General features: G+C 53.2%; 1 protein-coding gene across 1 annotated transcript in view; it reads right to left on the reverse strand.

Annotated features, from left to right (window-relative positions):
* Positions 1-20797, reverse strand: part of LOC147822368 (uncharacterized) — a 105238-nt gene that overhangs the window by 34388 nt on the left and 50053 nt on the right. The window contains exons 20-33 of the mRNA XM_087196989.1: positions 20632-20759; positions 18514-18568; positions 17616-17743; positions 15498-15552; positions 14600-14727; positions 12482-12536; positions 11584-11711; positions 9466-9520; positions 8568-8695; positions 6450-6504; positions 5552-5679; positions 3434-3488; positions 2536-2663; positions 418-472 (exon numbers count right to left, since the gene is read on the reverse strand). Of these exons, the coding sequence (XP_087053115.1) occupies positions 418-472; positions 2536-2663; positions 3434-3488; positions 5552-5679; positions 6450-6504; positions 8568-8695; positions 9466-9520; positions 11584-11711; positions 12482-12536; positions 14600-14727; positions 15498-15552; positions 17616-17743; positions 18514-18568; positions 20632-20759 (1281 nt within the window). The remainder of the gene's footprint in view (positions 1-417; positions 473-2535; positions 2664-3433; positions 3489-5551; positions 5680-6449; positions 6505-8567; positions 8696-9465; positions 9521-11583; positions 11712-12481; positions 12537-14599; positions 14728-15497; positions 15553-17615; positions 17744-18513; positions 18569-20631; positions 20760-20797) is intronic.

Below are 20797 nucleotides of genomic sequence, written 5' to 3' on the forward strand. Positions count from 1 at the left end.
CCCAGTGATCCAGGGTCTGCCCAGCCTGTCCTTTCCATACTGCAGTCACGCAGGGTTGGCTGTTTGGTTTGGGGCCAATTTGTGCTGTGGAATCCCCACCACCAAACTGAGGCCAAACTGCACAAAGAGGGGGAGTGTCTCCTCTCTCAACGGCCTCCCACAGGAGAGTGTTGAGCTGCCTTGCCCTGAGTGCAGGGAAACCCGAGTGTAGTTCACTGTGGGCGACGGGGACTCCAGGTGACCAATCCTGCAAAGTAAGGGGAGGTGCGATCCAAGACAAAAACAAACTCTGAAAAGAGTTCACTTCCAGCTTGGCAGAATAGATCAAGTAGGGAAACTGACCACTTCCCGCTTTTCCCTGCACCTGAGATCTCACAGGCCACCTCTGCCTCCATAGCCCGTGACCCTCACACTCACCAGGCAGAAACGGACTCCCACGCCACTTCCTCTTGCTTCCAGGTGGACTCAGGTCCTGCAAACACAAACAAACACACGCACACATACAACAGTCATGACCTGAACTCACCTCAAGACCCAGTACAAAACCCTGGTGGCCAACGGAAGTGAATGAATGGCTCTCTCAGTGAGACAACAGGACACCCGGGGGAACATGCTCGGGAGACTCAGACTGTCTCCTAAGGAACGGGAAGACTTCCTCACTTCCGTCCCTGGGCAGACCACGAGAGACACAATGGTACCAATGCACGCACACAGACAGCTGGACGTAGGGAACAGAATAGAGGGTGCAGAAACAACCCCCAAAACCCTCAGACACTGCATCTTGGGCAAAGGAGCCAATAACCTAGGCTGGAGAAAACACAGGCCACGGAAAAAGGGCGCTGGGAAAACTGGTGGTCCACGTGCGCAAGATCGACTCTGACCAACTCTCTCACCCTGTGCTGAAAGCAGACGCCAGTGGATCATACATCTGGGCATTAAAAACACAAACTCTGAGAGAACATACAGCGTAGCCATGGACGTCCTCAGCAGAATGCCCACAATGTAGACCAATAACAAGCTACAAAACCTACAAATGGCATTGTACTCGAGCATAAAGGTTCCTGGAAGTAAAGGAGACCCACAAGAGACTGACTGGAGACCTACCAACTGGGAAAGACATTTTTGCCAGCCAATTCCTCAGACGGAGGGGGAATATCTAGAAATAGCAGAACTCAAAAACACCCGACCTTAAATCTAAAAGGTCCTGGCGTGCCCACTGTGGGACACACCTGACCTCCGTGCTTCACTCCTTTCCTACAGCCTGACTCACGGCACTAACTGGCCAACTAAAACCAACGCATCCTCGACAAAAGCAAGAGAAATGGTCAGCAGGCACGAGACAAGGAATACCCATAACAACACCACCAGAGTCTGTCTTCTTCCAGCAAGAATGTCTACCACGAAGAACAAAGGCTTGAGAGCTTGCGTGGAAAAAGGACCCTTCTGCTTTGCTTGGGAGAATATAAACTGGTAGCACCCCAGTGGAAATTAGTGTGGGCTTTCCTCAGAAAACTCAGAAGAGAATTCCACTGGACCCAGCTACCCCTCTCCTGGGCATCTGCACGAGAGAGTGGAGGTCATCGGAGCACAGTGCTGCATGCACACACACGCTGACCGTTACGGCTTACATCTAGATGTCCCCCCAAAGCCTTCTCTGCTCAGAGGCCGTGCGTGTGGCAAGTGACTGGATCGGGCCTGTCATACCGGGGCTAGTGCACGGATGGGTTTCTGTCTGGGTCTCATGCTGGGAGGTGAAGCCTGGTGGGAGGAGAGGGTCCTTGTGGGCGTGCCCTGGAGATAGCTAGACCCTTCCTCCTGCCCCCAGCCTTTGCTTCTTACTGCCTGCCTAGCCGTGAACTCTTTCTTTTCAACCACGCCATCTTGCCTTACAACCAGCCAACTATGGATCGAAACATCAACAAACTGTCAGTCAAGATAAACCTTTCCCCCTTTCATCTGTGTCAGAGGTTTTGCTCAAGCAAACAGGAAGTAAACTGAGACACTTAGGCCAGCACCAGCATTACAGAGAGGTAAAACGTGGAAGTGATCCATATGCCCATCGAAGACGAACGGACGATGAAAAGGTGGTGAACGTACACAAGGAATACTGCTGAACCATGACCAAAGATAAACTGCAGGCACTGATGGCAAGGTGGATGGCTATTGAGGTCATAATTAGAAGTCAAACAATGAACGTCGGAGGTGGAAATATGACAGGGGGGATCTCCAACAGGACACACCCAAAGGAAAAAGAGTTTCGACAGCCAAAGAAAAGACAGACGCCTGGAAATAGGGAGGTAGAGTCCGAAGCGGCAAGGGAGGCCCAAGGACCAGGACGGGAGGGCGTGGTGGTGGGTCCGGGAGAGTACAAAGGATCCAGATGGGGTACGGACATGCTCCAAATCCCCAAGGGTCATGTCATCCTCCTATGCTGCAGACACACACTAACGAGGAAAGAGAATGAGCCTGACTATCTCCCCAGGTGGCACACTCAACTGGCCTCACCCAGCAAAGAGGGAACCCAGTGCTCCTCACCGGGGAAGCCCGGACTCCAGGCAGGCTCGGGGAACGTTGAGACGTTGCACCATGTGGAAAAGGTCGAATAACTTTCATCTACACTGTGTGCCAGGTAATTGGCGGCACTGTCTCCGCCCTCCAGGTACCTGTAAGGAGAACAGCATGGTAACCAGGAAGGACTGGCCTTCACAGCTATCCCCTGGTCCGCCCTGGACCCCTAAAGAGAGGCCACAGGACACACAGGGGACATTCTGGAGCAGTGGAGTTCCGTGGCAGGAGGATCCCAGGAGAGGCCCAGCAGCCTGCACACATCGGCAAATTCCCAGGGTCCCTACTCAAAAGATTTCCGTAAAGGGCCTGGAGGGGTACACACAGCTCAGTGTGAGCAGGTGTGTGGCACATACACTGAGAAGCATCCAGGTGCTCCAACATCAGAGCACTGGGCTCCGTGTTACTTGCAGGGCACCGGGGAACAAAGGGACCTGAGGACCTGCTGAAGCCCAGTGATCCAGGGTCTGCCCAGCCTGTCCTTTCCATACTGCAGTCACGCAGGGTTGGCTGTTTGGTTTGGGGCCAATTTGTGCTGTGGAATCCCCACCACCAAACTGAGGCCAAACTGCACAAAGAGGGGGAGTGTCTCCTCTCTCAACGGCCTCCCACAGGAGAGTGTTGAGCTGCCTTGCCCTGAGTGCAGGGAAACCCGAGTGTAGTTCACTGTGGGCGACGGGGACTCCAGGTGACCAATCCTGCAAAGTAAGGGGAGGTGCGATCCAAGACAAAAACAAACTCTGAAAAGAGTTCACTTCCAGCTTGGCAGAATAGATCAAGTAGGGAAACTGACCACTTCCCGCTTTTCCCTGCACCTGAGATCTCACAGGCCACCTCTGCCTCCATAGCCCGTGACCCTCACACTCACCAGGCAGAAACGGACTCCCACGCCACTTCCTCTTGCTTCCAGGTGGACTCAGGTCCTGCAAACACAAACAAACACACGCACACATACAACAGTCATGACCTGAACTCACCTCAAGACCCAGTACAAAACCCTGGTGGCCAACGGAAGTGAATGAATGGCTCTCTCAGTGAGACAACAGGACACCCGGGGGAACATGCTCGGGAGACTCAGACTGTCTCCTAAGGAACGGGAAGACTTCCTCACTTCCGTCCCTGGGCAGACCACGAGAGACACAATGGTACCAATGCACGCACACAGACAGCTGGACGTAGGGAACAGAATAGAGGGTGCAGAAACAACCCCCAAAACCCTCAGACACTGCATCTTGGGCAAAGGAGCCAATAACCTAGGCTGGAGAAAACACAGGCCACGGAAAAAGGGCGCTGGGAAAACTGGTGGTCCACGTGCGCAAGATCGACTCTGACCAACTCTCTCACCCTGTGCTGAAAGCAGACGCCAGTGGATCATACATCTGGGCATTAAAAACACAAACTCTGAGAGAACATACAGCGTAGCCATGGACGTCCTCAGCAGAATGCCCACAATGTAGACCAATAACAAGCTACAAAACCTACAAATGGCATTGTACTCGAGCATAAAGGTTCCTGGAAGTAAAGGAGACCCACAAGAGACTGACTGGAGACCTACCAACTGGGAAAGACATTTTTGCCAGCCAATTCCTCAGACGGAGGGGGAATATCTAGAAATAGCAGAACTCAAAAACACCCGACCTTAAATCTAAAAGGTCCTGGCGTGCCCACTGTGGGACACACCTGACCTCCGTGCTTCACTCCTTTCCTACAGCCTGACTCACGGCACTAACTGGCCAACTAAAACCAACGCATCCTCGACAAAAGCAAGAGAAATGGTCAGCAGGCACGAGACAAGGAATACCCATAACAACACCACCAGAGTCTGTCTTCTTCCAGCAAGAATGTCTACCACGAAGAACAAAGGCTTGAGAGCTTGCGTGGAAAAAGGACCCTTCTGCTTTGCTTGGGAGAATATAAACTGGTAGCACCCCAGTGGAAATTAGTGTGGGCTTTCCTCAGAAAACTCAGAAGAGAATTCCACTGGACCCAGCTACCCCTCTCCTGGGCATCTGCACGAGAGAGTGGAGGTCATCGGAGCACAGTGCTGCATGCACACACACGCTGACCGTTACGGCTTACATCTAGATGTCCCCCCAAAGCCTTCTCTGCTCAGAGGCCGTGCGTGTGGCAAGTGACTGGATCGGGCCTGTCATACCGGGGCTAGTGCACGGATGGGTTTCTGTCTGGGTCTCATGCTGGGAGGTGAAGCCTGGTGGGAGGAGAGGGTCCTTGTGGGCGTGCCCTGGAGATAGCTAGACCCTTCCTCCTGCCCCCAGCCTTTGCTTCTTACTGCCTGCCTAGCCGTGAACTCTTTCTTTTCAACCACGCCATCTTGCCTTACAACCAGCCAACTATGGATCGAAACATCAACAAACTGTCAGTCAAGATAAACCTTTCCCCCTTTCATCTGTGTCAGAGGTTTTGCTCAAGCAAACAGGAAGTAAACTGAGACACTTAGGCCAGCACCAGCATTACAGAGAGGTAAAACGTGGAAGTGATCCATATGCCCATCGAAGACGAACGGACGATGAAAAGGTGGTGAACGTACACAAGGAATACTGCTGAACCATGACCAAAGATAAACTGCAGGCACTGATGGCAAGGTGGATGGCTATTGAGGTCATAATTAGAAGTCAAACAATGAACGTCGGAGGTGGAAATATGACAGGGGGGATCTCCAACAGGACACACCCAAAGGAAAAAGAGTTTCGACAGCCAAAGAAAAGACAGACGCCTGGAAATAGGGAGGTAGAGTCCGAAGCGGCAAGGGAGGCCCAAGGACCAGGACGGGAGGGCGTGGTGGTGGGTCCGGGAGAGTACAAAGGATCCAGATGGGGTACGGACATGCTCCAAATCCCCAAGGGTCATGTCATCCTCCTATGCTGCAGACACACACTAACGAGGAAAGAGAATGAGCCTGACTATCTCCCCAGGTGGCACACTCAACTGGCCTCACCCAGCAAAGAGGGAACCCAGTGCTCCTCACCGGGGAAGCCCGGACTCCAGGCAGGCTCGGGGAACGTTGAGACGTTGCACCATGTGGAAAAGGTCGAATAACTTTCATCTACACTGTGTGCCAGGTAATTGGCGGCACTGTCTCCGCCCTCCAGGTACCTGTAAGGAGAACAGCATGGTAACCAGGAAGGACTGGCCTTCACAGCTATCCCCTGGTCCGCCCTGGACCCCTAAAGAGAGGCCACAGGACACACAGGGGACATTCTGGAGCAGTGGAGTTCCGTGGCAGGAGGATCCCAGGAGAGGCCCAGCAGCCTGCACACATCGGCAAATTCCCAGGGTCCCTACTCAAAAGATTTCCGTAAAGGGCCTGGAGGGGTACACACAGCTCAGTGTGAGCAGGTGTGTGGCACATACACTGAGAAGCATCCAGGTGCTCCAACATCAGAGCACTGGGCTCCGTGTTACTTGCAGGGCACCGGGGAACAAAGGGACCTGAGGACCTGCTGAAGCCCAGTGATCCAGGGTCTGCCCAGCCTGTCCTTTCCATACTGCAGTCACGCAGGGTTGGCTGTTTGGTTTGGGGCCAATTTGTGCTGTGGAATCCCCACCACCAAACTGAGGCCAAACTGCACAAAGAGGGGGAGTGTCTCCTCTCTCAACGGCCTCCCACAGGAGAGTGTTGAGCTGCCTTGCCCTGAGTGCAGGGAAACCCGAGTGTAGTTCACTGTGGGCGACGGGGACTCCAGGTGACCAATCCTGCAAAGTAAGGGGAGGTGCGATCCAAGACAAAAACAAACTCTGAAAAGAGTTCACTTCCAGCTTGGCAGAATAGATCAAGTAGGGAAACTGACCACTTCCCGCTTTTCCCTGCACCTGAGATCTCACAGGCCACCTCTGCCTCCATAGCCCGTGACCCTCACACTCACCAGGCAGAAACGGACTCCCACGCCACTTCCTCTTGCTTCCAGGTGGACTCAGGTCCTGCAAACACAAACAAACACACGCACACATACAACAGTCATGACCTGAACTCACCTCAAGACCCAGTACAAAACCCTGGTGGCCAACGGAAGTGAATGAATGGCTCTCTCAGTGAGACAACAGGACACCCGGGGGAACATGCTCGGGAGACTCAGACTGTCTCCTAAGGAACGGGAAGACTTCCTCACTTCCGTCCCTGGGCAGACCACGAGAGACACAATGGTACCAATGCACGCACACAGACAGCTGGACGTAGGGAACAGAATAGAGGGTGCAGAAACAACCCCCAAAACCCTCAGACACTGCATCTTGGGCAAAGGAGCCAATAACCTAGGCTGGAGAAAACACAGGCCACGGAAAAAGGGCGCTGGGAAAACTGGTGGTCCACGTGCGCAAGATCGACTCTGACCAACTCTCTCACCCTGTGCTGAAAGCAGACGCCAGTGGATCATACATCTGGGCATTAAAAACACAAACTCTGAGAGAACATACAGCGTAGCCATGGACGTCCTCAGCAGAATGCCCACAATGTAGACCAATAACAAGCTACAAAACCTACAAATGGCATTGTACTCGAGCATAAAGGTTCCTGGAAGTAAAGGAGACCCACAAGAGACTGACTGGAGACCTACCAACTGGGAAAGACATTTTTGCCAGCCAATTCCTCAGACGGAGGGGGAATATCTAGAAATAGCAGAACTCAAAAACACCCGACCTTAAATCTAAAAGGTCCTGGCGTGCCCACTGTGGGACACACCTGACCTCCGTGCTTCACTCCTTTCCTACAGCCTGACTCACGGCACTAACTGGCCAACTAAAACCAACGCATCCTCGACAAAAGCAAGAGAAATGGTCAGCAGGCACGAGACAAGGAATACCCATAACAACACCACCAGAGTCTGTCTTCTTCCAGCAAGAATGTCTACCACGAAGAACAAAGGCTTGAGAGCTTGCGTGGAAAAAGGACCCTTCTGCTTTGCTTGGGAGAATATAAACTGGTAGCACCCCAGTGGAAATTAGTGTGGGCTTTCCTCAGAAAACTCAGAAGAGAATTCCACTGGACCCAGCTACCCCTCTCCTGGGCATCTGCACGAGAGAGTGGAGGTCATCGGAGCACAGTGCTGCATGCACACACACGCTGACCGTTACGGCTTACATCTAGATGTCCCCCCAAAGCCTTCTCTGCTCAGAGGCCGTGCGTGTGGCAAGTGACTGGATCGGGCCTGTCATACCGGGGCTAGTGCACGGATGGGTTTCTGTCTGGGTCTCATGCTGGGAGGTGAAGCCTGGTGGGAGGAGAGGGTCCTTGTGGGCGTGCCCTGGAGATAGCTAGACCCTTCCTCCTGCCCCCAGCCTTTGCTTCTTACTGCCTGCCTAGCCGTGAACTCTTTCTTTTCAACCACGCCATCTTGCCTTACAACCAGCCAACTATGGATCGAAACATCAACAAACTGTCAGTCAAGATAAACCTTTCCCCCTTTCATCTGTGTCAGAGGTTTTGCTCAAGCAAACAGGAAGTAAACTGAGACACTTAGGCCAGCACCAGCATTACAGAGAGGTAAAACGTGGAAGTGATCCATATGCCCATCGAAGACGAACGGACGATGAAAAGGTGGTGAACGTACACAAGGAATACTGCTGAACCATGACCAAAGATAAACTGCAGGCACTGATGGCAAGGTGGATGGCTATTGAGGTCATAATTAGAAGTCAAACAATGAACGTCGGAGGTGGAAATATGACAGGGGGGATCTCCAACAGGACACACCCAAAGGAAAAAGAGTTTCGACAGCCAAAGAAAAGACAGACGCCTGGAAATAGGGAGGTAGAGTCCGAAGCGGCAAGGGAGGCCCAAGGACCAGGACGGGAGGGCGTGGTGGTGGGTCCGGGAGAGTACAAAGGATCCAGATGGGGTACGGACATGCTCCAAATCCCCAAGGGTCATGTCATCCTCCTATGCTGCAGACACACACTAACGAGGAAAGAGAATGAGCCTGACTATCTCCCCAGGTGGCACACTCAACTGGCCTCACCCAGCAAAGAGGGAACCCAGTGCTCCTCACCGGGGAAGCCCGGACTCCAGGCAGGCTCGGGGAACGTTGAGACGTTGCACCATGTGGAAAAGGTCGAATAACTTTCATCTACACTGTGTGCCAGGTAATTGGCGGCACTGTCTCCGCCCTCCAGGTACCTGTAAGGAGAACAGCATGGTAACCAGGAAGGACTGGCCTTCACAGCTATCCCCTGGTCCGCCCTGGACCCCTAAAGAGAGGCCACAGGACACACAGGGGACATTCTGGAGCAGTGGAGTTCCGTGGCAGGAGGATCCCAGGAGAGGCCCAGCAGCCTGCACACATCGGCAAATTCCCAGGGTCCCTACTCAAAAGATTTCCGTAAAGGGCCTGGAGGGGTACACACAGCTCAGTGTGAGCAGGTGTGTGGCACATACACTGAGAAGCATCCAGGTGCTCCAACATCAGAGCACTGGGCTCCGTGTTACTTGCAGGGCACCGGGGAACAAAGGGACCTGAGGACCTGCTGAAGCCCAGTGATCCAGGGTCTGCCCAGCCTGTCCTTTCCATACTGCAGTCACGCAGGGTTGGCTGTTTGGTTTGGGGCCAATTTGTGCTGTGGAATCCCCACCACCAAACTGAGGCCAAACTGCACAAAGAGGGGGAGTGTCTCCTCTCTCAACGGCCTCCCACAGGAGAGTGTTGAGCTGCCTTGCCCTGAGTGCAGGGAAACCCGAGTGTAGTTCACTGTGGGCGACGGGGACTCCAGGTGACCAATCCTGCAAAGTAAGGGGAGGTGCGATCCAAGACAAAAACAAACTCTGAAAAGAGTTCACTTCCAGCTTGGCAGAATAGATCAAGTAGGGAAACTGACCACTTCCCGCTTTTCCCTGCACCTGAGATCTCACAGGCCACCTCTGCCTCCATAGCCCGTGACCCTCACACTCACCAGGCAGAAACGGACTCCCACGCCACTTCCTCTTGCTTCCAGGTGGACTCAGGTCCTGCAAACACAAACAAACACACGCACACATACAACAGTCATGACCTGAACTCACCTCAAGACCCAGTACAAAACCCTGGTGGCCAACGGAAGTGAATGAATGGCTCTCTCAGTGAGACAACAGGACACCCGGGGGAACATGCTCGGGAGACTCAGACTGTCTCCTAAGGAACGGGAAGACTTCCTCACTTCCGTCCCTGGGCAGACCACGAGAGACACAATGGTACCAATGCACGCACACAGACAGCTGGACGTAGGGAACAGAATAGAGGGTGCAGAAACAACCCCCAAAACCCTCAGACACTGCATCTTGGGCAAAGGAGCCAATAACCTAGGCTGGAGAAAACACAGGCCACGGAAAAAGGGCGCTGGGAAAACTGGTGGTCCACGTGCGCAAGATCGACTCTGACCAACTCTCTCACCCTGTGCTGAAAGCAGACGCCAGTGGATCATACATCTGGGCATTAAAAACACAAACTCTGAGAGAACATACAGCGTAGCCATGGACGTCCTCAGCAGAATGCCCACAATGTAGACCAATAACAAGCTACAAAACCTACAAATGGCATTGTACTCGAGCATAAAGGTTCCTGGAAGTAAAGGAGACCCACAAGAGACTGACTGGAGACCTACCAACTGGGAAAGACATTTTTGCCAGCCAATTCCTCAGACGGAGGGGGAATATCTAGAAATAGCAGAACTCAAAAACACCCGACCTTAAATCTAAAAGGTCCTGGCGTGCCCACTGTGGGACACACCTGACCTCCGTGCTTCACTCCTTTCCTACAGCCTGACTCACGGCACTAACTGGCCAACTAAAACCAACGCATCCTCGACAAAAGCAAGAGAAATGGTCAGCAGGCACGAGACAAGGAATACCCATAACAACACCACCAGAGTCTGTCTTCTTCCAGCAAGAATGTCTACCACGAAGAACAAAGGCTTGAGAGCTTGCGTGGAAAAAGGACCCTTCTGCTTTGCTTGGGAGAATATAAACTGGTAGCACCCCAGTGGAAATTAGTGTGGGCTTTCCTCAGAAAACTCAGAAGAGAATTCCACTGGACCCAGCTACCCCTCTCCTGGGCATCTGCACGAGAGAGTGGAGGTCATCGGAGCACAGTGCTGCATGCACACACACGCTGACCGTTACGGCTTACATCTAGATGTCCCCCCAAAGCCTTCTCTGCTCAGAGGCCGTGCGTGTGGCAAGTGACTGGATCGGGCCTGTCATACCGGGGCTAGTGCACGGATGGGTTTCTGTCTGGGTCTCATGCTGGGAGGTGAAGCCTGGTGGGAGGAGAGGGTCCTTGTGGGCGTGCCCTGGAGATAGCTAGACCCTTCCTCCTGCCCCCAGCCTTTGCTTCTTACTGCCTGCCTAGCCGTGAACTCTTTCTTTTCAACCACGCCATCTTGCCTTACAACCAGCCAACTATGGATCGAAACATCAACAAACTGTCAGTCAAGATAAACCTTTCCCCCTTTCATCTGTGTCAGAGGTTTTGCTCAAGCAAACAGGAAGTAAACTGAGACACTTAGGCCAGCACCAGCATTACAGAGAGGTAAAACGTGGAAGTGATCCATATGCCCATCGAAGACGAACGGACGATGAAAAGGTGGTGAACGTACACAAGGAATACTGCTGAACCATGACCAAAGATAAACTGCAGGCACTGATGGCAAGGTGGATGGCTATTGAGGTCATAATTAGAAGTCAAACAATGAACGTCGGAGGTGGAAATATGACAGGGGGGATCTCCAACAGGACACACCCAAAGGAAAAAGAGTTTCGACAGCCAAAGAAAAGACAGACGCCTGGAAATAGGGAGGTAGAGTCCGAAGCGGCAAGGGAGGCCCAAGGACCAGGACGGGAGGGCGTGGTGGTGGGTCCGGGAGAGTACAAAGGATCCAGATGGGGTACGGACATGCTCCAAATCCCCAAGGGTCATGTCATCCTCCTATGCTGCAGACACACACTAACGAGGAAAGAGAATGAGCCTGACTATCTCCCCAGGTGGCACACTCAACTGGCCTCACCCAGCAAAGAGGGAACCCAGTGCTCCTCACCGGGGAAGCCCGGACTCCAGGCAGGCTCGGGGAACGTTGAGACGTTGCACCATGTGGAAAAGGTCGAATAACTTTCATCTACACTGTGTGCCAGGTAATTGGCGGCACTGTCTCCGCCCTCCAGGTACCTGTAAGGAGAACAGCATGGTAACCAGGAAGGACTGGCCTTCACAGCTATCCCCTGGTCCGCCCTGGACCCCTAAAGAGAGGCCACAGGACACACAGGGGACATTCTGGAGCAGTGGAGTTCCGTGGCAGGAGGATCCCAGGAGAGGCCCAGCAGCCTGCACACATCGGCAAATTCCCAGGGTCCCTACTCAAAAGATTTCCGTAAAGGGCCTGGAGGGGTACACACAGCTCAGTGTGAGCAGGTGTGTGGCACATACACTGAGAAGCATCCAGGTGCTCCAACATCAGAGCACTGGGCTCCGTGTTACTTGCAGGGCACCGGGGAACAAAGGGACCTGAGGACCTGCTGAAGCCCAGTGATCCAGGGTCTGCCCAGCCTGTCCTTTCCATACTGCAGTCACGCAGGGTTGGCTGTTTGGTTTGGGGCCAATTTGTGCTGTGGAATCCCCACCACCAAACTGAGGCCAAACTGCACAAAGAGGGGGAGTGTCTCCTCTCTCAACGGCCTCCCACAGGAGAGTGTTGAGCTGCCTTGCCCTGAGTGCAGGGAAACCCGAGTGTAGTTCACTGTGGGCGACGGGGACTCCAGGTGACCAATCCTGCAAAGTAAGGGGAGGTGCGATCCAAGACAAAAACAAACTCTGAAAAGAGTTCACTTCCAGCTTGGCAGAATAGATCAAGTAGGGAAACTGACCACTTCCCGCTTTTCCCTGCACCTGAGATCTCACAGGCCACCTCTGCCTCCATAGCCCGTGACCCTCACACTCACCAGGCAGAAACGGACTCCCACGCCACTTCCTCTTGCTTCCAGGTGGACTCAGGTCCTGCAAACACAAACAAACACACGCACACATACAACAGTCATGACCTGAACTCACCTCAAGACCCAGTACAAAACCCTGGTGGCCAACGGAAGTGAATGAATGGCTCTCTCAGTGAGACAACAGGACACCCGGGGGAACATGCTCGGGAGACTCAGACTGTCTCCTAAGGAACGGGAAGACTTCCTCACTTCCGTCCCTGGGCAGACCACGAGAGACACAATGGTACCAATGCACGCACACAGACAGCTGGACGTAGGGAACAGAATAGAGGGTGCAGAAACAACCCCCAAAACCCTCAGACACTGCATCTTGGGCAAAGGAGCCAATAACCTAGGCTGGAGAAAACACAGGCCACGGAAAAAGGGCGCTGGGAAAACTGGTGGTCCACGTGCGCAAGATCGACTCTGACCAACTCTCTCACCCTGTGCTGAAAGCAGACGCCAGTGGATCATACATCTGGGCATTAAAAACACAAACTCTGAGAGAACATACAGCGTAGCCATGGACGTCCTCAGCAGAATGCCCACAATGTAGACCAATAACAAGCTACAAAACCTACAAATGGCATTGTACTCGAGCATAAAGGTTCCTGGAAGTAAAGGAGACCCACAAGAGACTGACTGGAGACCTACCAACTGGGAAAGACATTTTTGCCAGCCAATTCCTCAGACGGAGGGGGAATATCTAGAAATAGCAGAACTCAAAAACACCCGACCTTAAATCTAAAAGGTCCTGGCGTGCCCACTGTGGGACACACCTGACCTCCGTGCTTCACTCCTTTCCTACAGCCTGACTCACGGCACTAACTGGCCAACTAAAACCAACGCATCCTCGACAAAAGCAAGAGAAATGGTCAGCAGGCACGAGACAAGGAATACCCATAACAACACCACCAGAGTCTGTCTTCTTCCAGCAAGAATGTCTACCACGAAGAACAAAGGCTTGAGAGCTTGCGTGGAAAAAGGACCCTTCTGCTTTGCTTGGGAGAATATAAACTGGTAGCACCCCAGTGGAAATTAGTGTGGGCTTTCCTCAGAAAACTCAGAAGAGAATTCCACTGGACCCAGCTACCCCTCTCCTGGGCATCTGCACGAGAGAGTGGAGGTCATCGGAGCACAGTGCTGCATGCACACACACGCTGACCGTTACGGCTTACATCTAGATGTCCCCCCAAAGCCTTCTCTGCTCAGAGGCCGTGCGTGTGGCAAGTGACTGGATCGGGCCTGTCATACCGGGGCTAGTGCACGGATGGGTTTCTGTCTGGGTCTCATGCTGGGAGGTGAAGCCTGGTGGGAGGAGAGGGTCCTTGTGGGCGTGCCCTGGAGATAGCTAGACCCTTCCTCCTGCCCCCAGCCTTTGCTTCTTACTGCCTGCCTAGCCGTGAACTCTTTCTTTTCAACCACGCCATCTTGCCTTACAACCAGCCAACTATGGATCGAAACATCAACAAACTGTCAGTCAAGATAAACCTTTCCCCCTTTCATCTGTGTCAGAGGTTTTGCTCAAGCAAACAGGAAGTAAACTGAGACACTTAGGCCAGCACCAGCATTACAGAGAGGTAAAACGTGGAAGTGATCCATATGCCCATCGAAGACGAACGGACGATGAAAAGGTGGTGAACGTACACAAGGAATACTGCTGAACCATGACCAAAGATAAACTGCAGGCACTGATGGCAAGGTGGATGGCTATTGAGGTCATAATTAGAAGTCAAACAATGAACGTCGGAGGTGGAAATATGACAGGGGGGATCTCCAACAGGACACACCCAAAGGAAAAAGAGTTTCGACAGCCAAAGAAAAGACAGACGCCTGGAAATAGGGAGGTAGAGTCCGAAGCGGCAAGGGAGGCCCAAGGACCAGGACGGGAGGGCGTGGTGGTGGGTCCGGGAGAGTACAAAGGATCCAGATGGGGTACGGACATGCTCCAAATCCCCAAGGGTCATGTCATCCTCCTATGCTGCAGACACACACTAACGAGGAAAGAGAATGAGCCTGACTATCTCCCCAGGTGGCACACTCAACTGGCCTCACCCAGCAAAGAGGGAACCCAGTGCTCCTCACCGGGGAAGCCCGGACTCCAGGCAGGCTCGGGGAACGTTGAGACGTTGCACCATGTGGAAAAGGTCGAATAACTTTCATCTACACTGTGTGCCAGGTAATTGGCGGCACTGTCTCCGCCCTCCAGGTACCTGTAAGGAGAACAGCATGGTAACCAGGAAGGACTGGCCTTCACAGCTATCCCCTGGTCCGCCCTGGACCCCTAAAGAGAGGCCACAGGACACACAGGGGACATTCTGGAGCAGTGGAGTTCCGTGGCAGGAGGATCCCAGGAGAGGCCCAGCAGCCTGCACACATCGGCAAATTCCCAGGGTCCCTACTCAAAAGATTTCCGTAAAGGGCCTGGAGGGGTACACACAGCTCAGTGTGAGCAGGTGTGTGGCACATACACTGAGAAGCATCCAGGTGCTCCAACATCAGAGCACTGGGCTCCGTGTTACTTGCAGGGCACCGGGGAACAAAGGGACCTGAGGACCTGCTGAAGCCCAGTGATCCAGGGTCTGCCCAGCCTGTCCTTTCCATACTGCAGTCACGCAGGGTTGGCTGTTTGGTTTGGGGCCAATTTGTGCTGTGGAATCCCCACCACCAAACTGAGGCCAAACTGCACAAAGAGGGGGAGTGTCTCCTCTCTCAACGGCCTCCCACAGGAGAGTGTTGAGCTGCCTTGCCCTGAGTGCAGGGAAACCCGAGTGTAGTTCACTGTGGGCGACGGGGACTCCAGGTGACCAATCCTGCAAAGTAAGGGGAGGTGCGATCCAAGACAAAAACAAACTCTGAAAAGAGTTCACTTCCAGCTTGGCAGAATAGATCAAGTAGGGAAACTGACCACTTCCCGCTTTTCCCTGCACCTGAGATCTCACAGGCCACCTCTGCCTCCATAGCCCGTGACCCTCACACTCACCAGGCAGAAACGGACTCCCACGCCACTTCCTCTTGCTTCCAGGTGGACTCAGGTCCTGCAAACACAAACAAACACACGCACACATACAACAGTCATGACCTGAACTCACCTCAAGACCCAGTACAAAACCCTGGTGGCCAACGGAAGTGAATGAATGGCTCTCTCAGTGAGACAACAGGACACCCGGGGGAACATGCTCGGGAGACTCAGACTGTCTCCTAAGGAACGGGAAGACTTCCTCACTTCCGTCCCTGGGCAGACCACGAGAGACACAATGGTACCAATGCACGCACACAGACAGCTGGACGTAGGGAACAGAATAGAGGGTGCAGAAACAACCCCCAAAACCCTCAGACACTGCATCTTGGGCAAAGGAGCCAATAACCTAGGCTGGAGAAAACACAGGCCACGGAAAAAGGGCGCTGGGAAAACTGGTGGTCCACGTGCGCAAGATCGACTCTGACCAACTCTCTCACCCTGTGCTGAAAGCAGACGCCAGTGGATCATACATCTGGGCATTAAAAACACAAACTCTGAGAGAACATACAGCGTAGCCATGGACGTCCTCAGCAGAATGCCCACAATGTAGACCAATAACAAGCTACAAAACCTACAAATGGCATTGTACTCGAGCATAAAGGTTCCTGGAAGTAAAGGAGACCCACAAGAGACTGACTGGAGACCTACCAACTGGGAAAGACATTTTTGCCAGCCAATTCCTCAGACGGAGGGGGAATATCTAGAAATAGCAGAACTCAAAAACACCCGACCTTAAATCTAAAAGGTCCTGGCGTGCCCACTGTGGGACACACCTGACCTCCGTGCTTCACTCCTTTCCTACAGCCTGACTCACGGCACTAACTGGCCAACTAAAACCAACGCATCCTCGACAAAAGCAAGAGAAATGGTCAGCAGGCACGAGACAAGGAATACCCATAACAACACCACCAGAGTCTGTCTTCTTCCAGCAAGAATGTCTACCACGAAGAACAAAGGCTTGAGAGCTTGCGTGGAAAAAGGACCCTTCTGCTTTGCTTGGGAGAATATAAACTGGTAGCACCCCAGTGGAAATTAGTGTGGGCTTTCCTCAGAAAACTCAGAAGAGAATTCCACTGGACCCAGCTACCCCTCTCCTGGGCATCTGCACGAGAGAGTGGAGGTCATCGGAGCACAGTGCTGCATGCACACACACGCTGACCGTTACGGCTTACATCTAGATGTCCCCCCAAAGCCTTCTCTGCTCAGAGGCCGTGCGTGTGGCAAGTGACTGGATCGGGCCTGTCATACCGGGGCTAGTGCACGGATGGGTTTCTGTCTGGGTCTCATGCTGGGAGGTGAAGCCTGGTGGGAGGAGAGGGTCCTTGTGGGCGTGCCCTGGAGATAGCTAGACCCTTCCTCCTGCCCCCAGCCTTTGCTTCTTACTGCCTGCCTAGCCGTGAACTCTTTCTTTTCAACCACGCCATCTTGCCTTACAACCAGCCAACTATGGATCGAAACATCAACAAACTGTCAGTCAAGATAAACCTTTCCCCCTTTCATCTGTGTCAGAGGTTTTGCTCAAGCAAACAGGAAGTAAACTGAGACACTTAGGCCAGCACCAGCATTACAGAGAGGTAAAACGTGGAAGTGATCCATATGCCCATCGAAGACGAACGGACGATGAAAAGGTGGTGAACGTACACAAGGAATACTGCTGAACCATGACCAAAGATAAACTGCAGGCACTGATGGCAAGGTGGATGGCTATTGAGGTCATAATTAGAAGTCAAACAATGAACGTCGGAGGTGGAAATATGACAGGGGGGATCTCCAACAGGACACACCCAAAGGAAAAAGAGTTTCGACAGCCAAAGAAAAGACAGACGCCTGGAAATAGGGAGGTAGAGTCCGAAGCGGCAAGGGAGGCCCAAGGACCAGGACGGGAGGGCGTGGTGGTGGGTCCGGGAGAGTACAAAGGATCCAGATGGGGTACGGACATGCTCCAAATCCCCAAGGGTCATGTCATCCTCCTATGCTGCAGACACACACTAACGAGGAAAGAGAATGAGCCTGACTATCTCCCCAGGTGGCACACTCAACTGGCCTCACCCAGCAAAGAGGGAACCCAGTGCTCCTCACCGGGGAAGCCCGGACTCCAGGCAGGCTCGGGGAACGTTGAGACGTTGCACCATGTGGAAAAGGTCGAATAACTTTCATCTACACTGTGTGCCAGGTAATTGGCGGCACTGTCTCCGCCCTCCAGGTACCTGTAAGGAGAACAGCATGGTAACCAGGAAGGACTGGCCTTCACAGCTATCCCCTGGTCCGCCCTGGACCCCTAAAGAGAGGCCACAGGACACACAGGGGACATTCTGGAGCAGTGGAGTTCCGTGGCAGGAGGATCCCAGGAGAGGCCCAGCAGCCTGCACACATCGGCAAATTCCCAGGGTCCCTACTCAAAAGATTTCCGTAAAGGGCCTGGAGGGGTACACACAGCTCAGTGTGAGCAGGTGTGTGGCACATACACTGAGAAGCATCCAGGTGCTCCAACATCAGAGCACTGGGCTCCGTGTTACTTGCAGGGCACCGGGGAACAAAGGGACCTGAGGACCTGCTGAAGCCCAGTGATCCAGGGTCTGCCCAGCCTGTCCTTTCCATACTGCAGTCACGCAGGGTTGGCTGTTTGGTTTGGGGCCAATTTGTGCTGTGGAATCCCCACCACCAAACTGAGGCCAAACTGCACAAAGAGGGGGAGTGTCTCCTCTCTCAACGGCCTCCCACAGGAGAGTGTTGAGCTGCCTTGCCCTGAGTGCAGGGAAACCCGAGTGTAGTTCACTGTGGGCGACGGGGACTCCAGGTGACCAATCCTGCAAAGTAAGGGGAGGTGCGATCCAAGACAAAAACAAACTCTGAAAAGAGTTCACTTCCAGCTTGGCAGAATAGATCAAGTAGGGAAACTGACCACTTCCCGCTTTTCCCTGCACCTGAGATCTCACAGGCCACCTCTGCCTCCATAGCCCGTGACCCTCACACTCACCAGGCAGAAACGGACTCCCACGCCACTTCCTCTTGCTTCCAGGTGGACTCAGGTCCTGCAAACACAAACAAACACACGCACACATACAACAGTCATGACCTGAACTCACCTCAAGACCCAGTACAAAACCCTGGTGGCCAACGGAAGTGAATGAATGGCTCTCTCAGTGAGACAACAGGACACCCGGGGGAACATGCTCGGGAGACTCAGACTGTCTCCTAAGGAACGGGAAGACTTCCTCACTTCCGTCCCTGGGCAGACCACGAGAGACACAATGGTACCAATGCACGCACACAGACAGCTGGACGTAGGGAACAGAATAGAGGGTGCAGAAACAACCCCCAAAACCCTCAGACACTGCATCTTGGGCAAAGGAGCCAATAACCTAGGCTGGAGAAAACACAGGCCACGGAAAAAGGGCGCTGGGAAAACTGGTGGTCCACGTGCGCAAGATCGACTCTGACCAACTCTCTCACCCTGTGCTGAAAGCAGACGCCAGTGGATCATACATCTGGGCATTAAAAACACAAACTCTGAGAGAACATACAGCGTAGCCATGGACGTCCTCAGCAGAATGCCCACAATGTAGACCAATAACAAGCTACAAAACCTACAAATGGCATTGTACTCGAGCATAAAGGTTCCTGGAAGTAAAGGAGACCCACAAGAGACTGACTGGAGACCTACCAACTGGGAAAGACATTTTTGCCAGCCAATTCCTCAGACGGAGGGGGAATATCTAGAAATAGCAGAACTCAAAAACACCCGACCTTAAATCTAAAAGGTCCTGGCGTGCCCACTGTGGGACACACCTGACCTCCGTGCTTCACTCCTTTCCTACAGCCTGACTCACGGCACTAACTGGCCAACTAAAACCAACGCATCCTCGACAAAAGCAAGAGAAATGGTCAGCAGGCACGAGACAAGGAATACCCATAACAACACCACCAGAGTCTGTCTTCTTCCAGCAAGAATGTCTACCACGAAGAACAAAGGCTTGAGAGCTTGCGTGGAAAAAGGACCCTTCTGCTTTGCTTGGGAGAATATAAACTGGTAGCACCCCAGTGGAAATTAGTGTGGGCTTTCCTCAGAAAACTCAGAAGAGAATTCCACTGGACCCAGCTACCCCTCTCCTGGGCATCTGCACGAGAGAGTGGAGGTCATCGGAGCACAGTGCTGCATGCACACACACGCTGACCGTTACGGCTTACATCTAGATGTCCCCCCAAAGCCTTCTCTGCTCAGAGGCCGTGCGTGTGGCAAGTGACTGGATCGGGCCTGTCATACCGGGGCTAGTGCACGGATGGGTTTCTGTCTGGGTCTCATGCTGGGAGGTGAAGCCTGGTGGGAGGAGAGGGTCCTTGTGGGCGTGCCCTGGAGATAGCTAGACCCTTCCTCCTGCCCCCAGCCTTTGCTTCTTACTGCCTGCCTAGCCGTGAACTCTTTCTTTTCAACCACGCCATCTTGCCTTACAACCAGCCAACTATGGATCGAAACATCAACAAACTGTCAGTCAAGATAAACCTTTCCCCCTTTCATCTGTGTCAGAGGTTTTGCTCAAGCAAACAGGAAGTAAACTGAGACACTTAGGCCAGCACCAGCATTACAGAGAGGTAAAACGTGGAAGTGATCCATATGCCCATCGAAGACGAACGGACGATGAAAAGGTGGTGAACGTACACAAGGAATACTGCTGAACCATGACCAAAGATAAACTGCAGGCACTGATGGCAAGGTGGATGGCTATTGAGGTCATAATTAGAAGTCAAACAATGAACGTCGGAGGTGGAAATATGACAGGGGGGATCTCCAACAGGACACACCCAAAGGAAAAAGAGTTTCGACAGCCAAAGAAAAGACAGACGCCTGGAAATAGGGAGGTAGAGTCCGAAGCGGCAAGGGAGGCCCAAGGACCAGGACGGGAGGGCGTGGTGGTGGGTCCGGGAGAGTACAAAGGATCCAGATGGGGTACGGACATGCTCCAAATCCCCAAGGGTCATGTCATCCTCCTATGCTGCAGACACACACTAACGAGGAAAGAGAATGAGCCTGACTATCTCCCCAGGTGGCACACTCAACTGGCCTCACCCAGCAAAGAGGGAACCCAGTGCTCCTCACCGGGGAAGCCCGGACTCCAGGCAGGCTCGGGGAACGTTGAGACGTTGCACCATGTGGAAAAGGTCGAATAACTTTCATCTACACTGTGTGCCAGGTAATTGGCGGCACTGTCTCCGCCCTCCAGGTACCTGTAAGGAGAACAGCATGGTAACCAGGAAGGACTGGC

This window comes from Heterocephalus glaber, unplaced genomic scaffold (genome assembly GCF_053883595.1).
Source record: "Heterocephalus glaber isolate CG9 unplaced genomic scaffold, H.glaber_assembly_v1.0 deba00001649, whole genome shotgun sequence".
NCBI classification, from domain to species: domain Eukaryota; kingdom Metazoa; phylum Chordata; class Mammalia; order Rodentia; family Bathyergidae; genus Heterocephalus; species Heterocephalus glaber.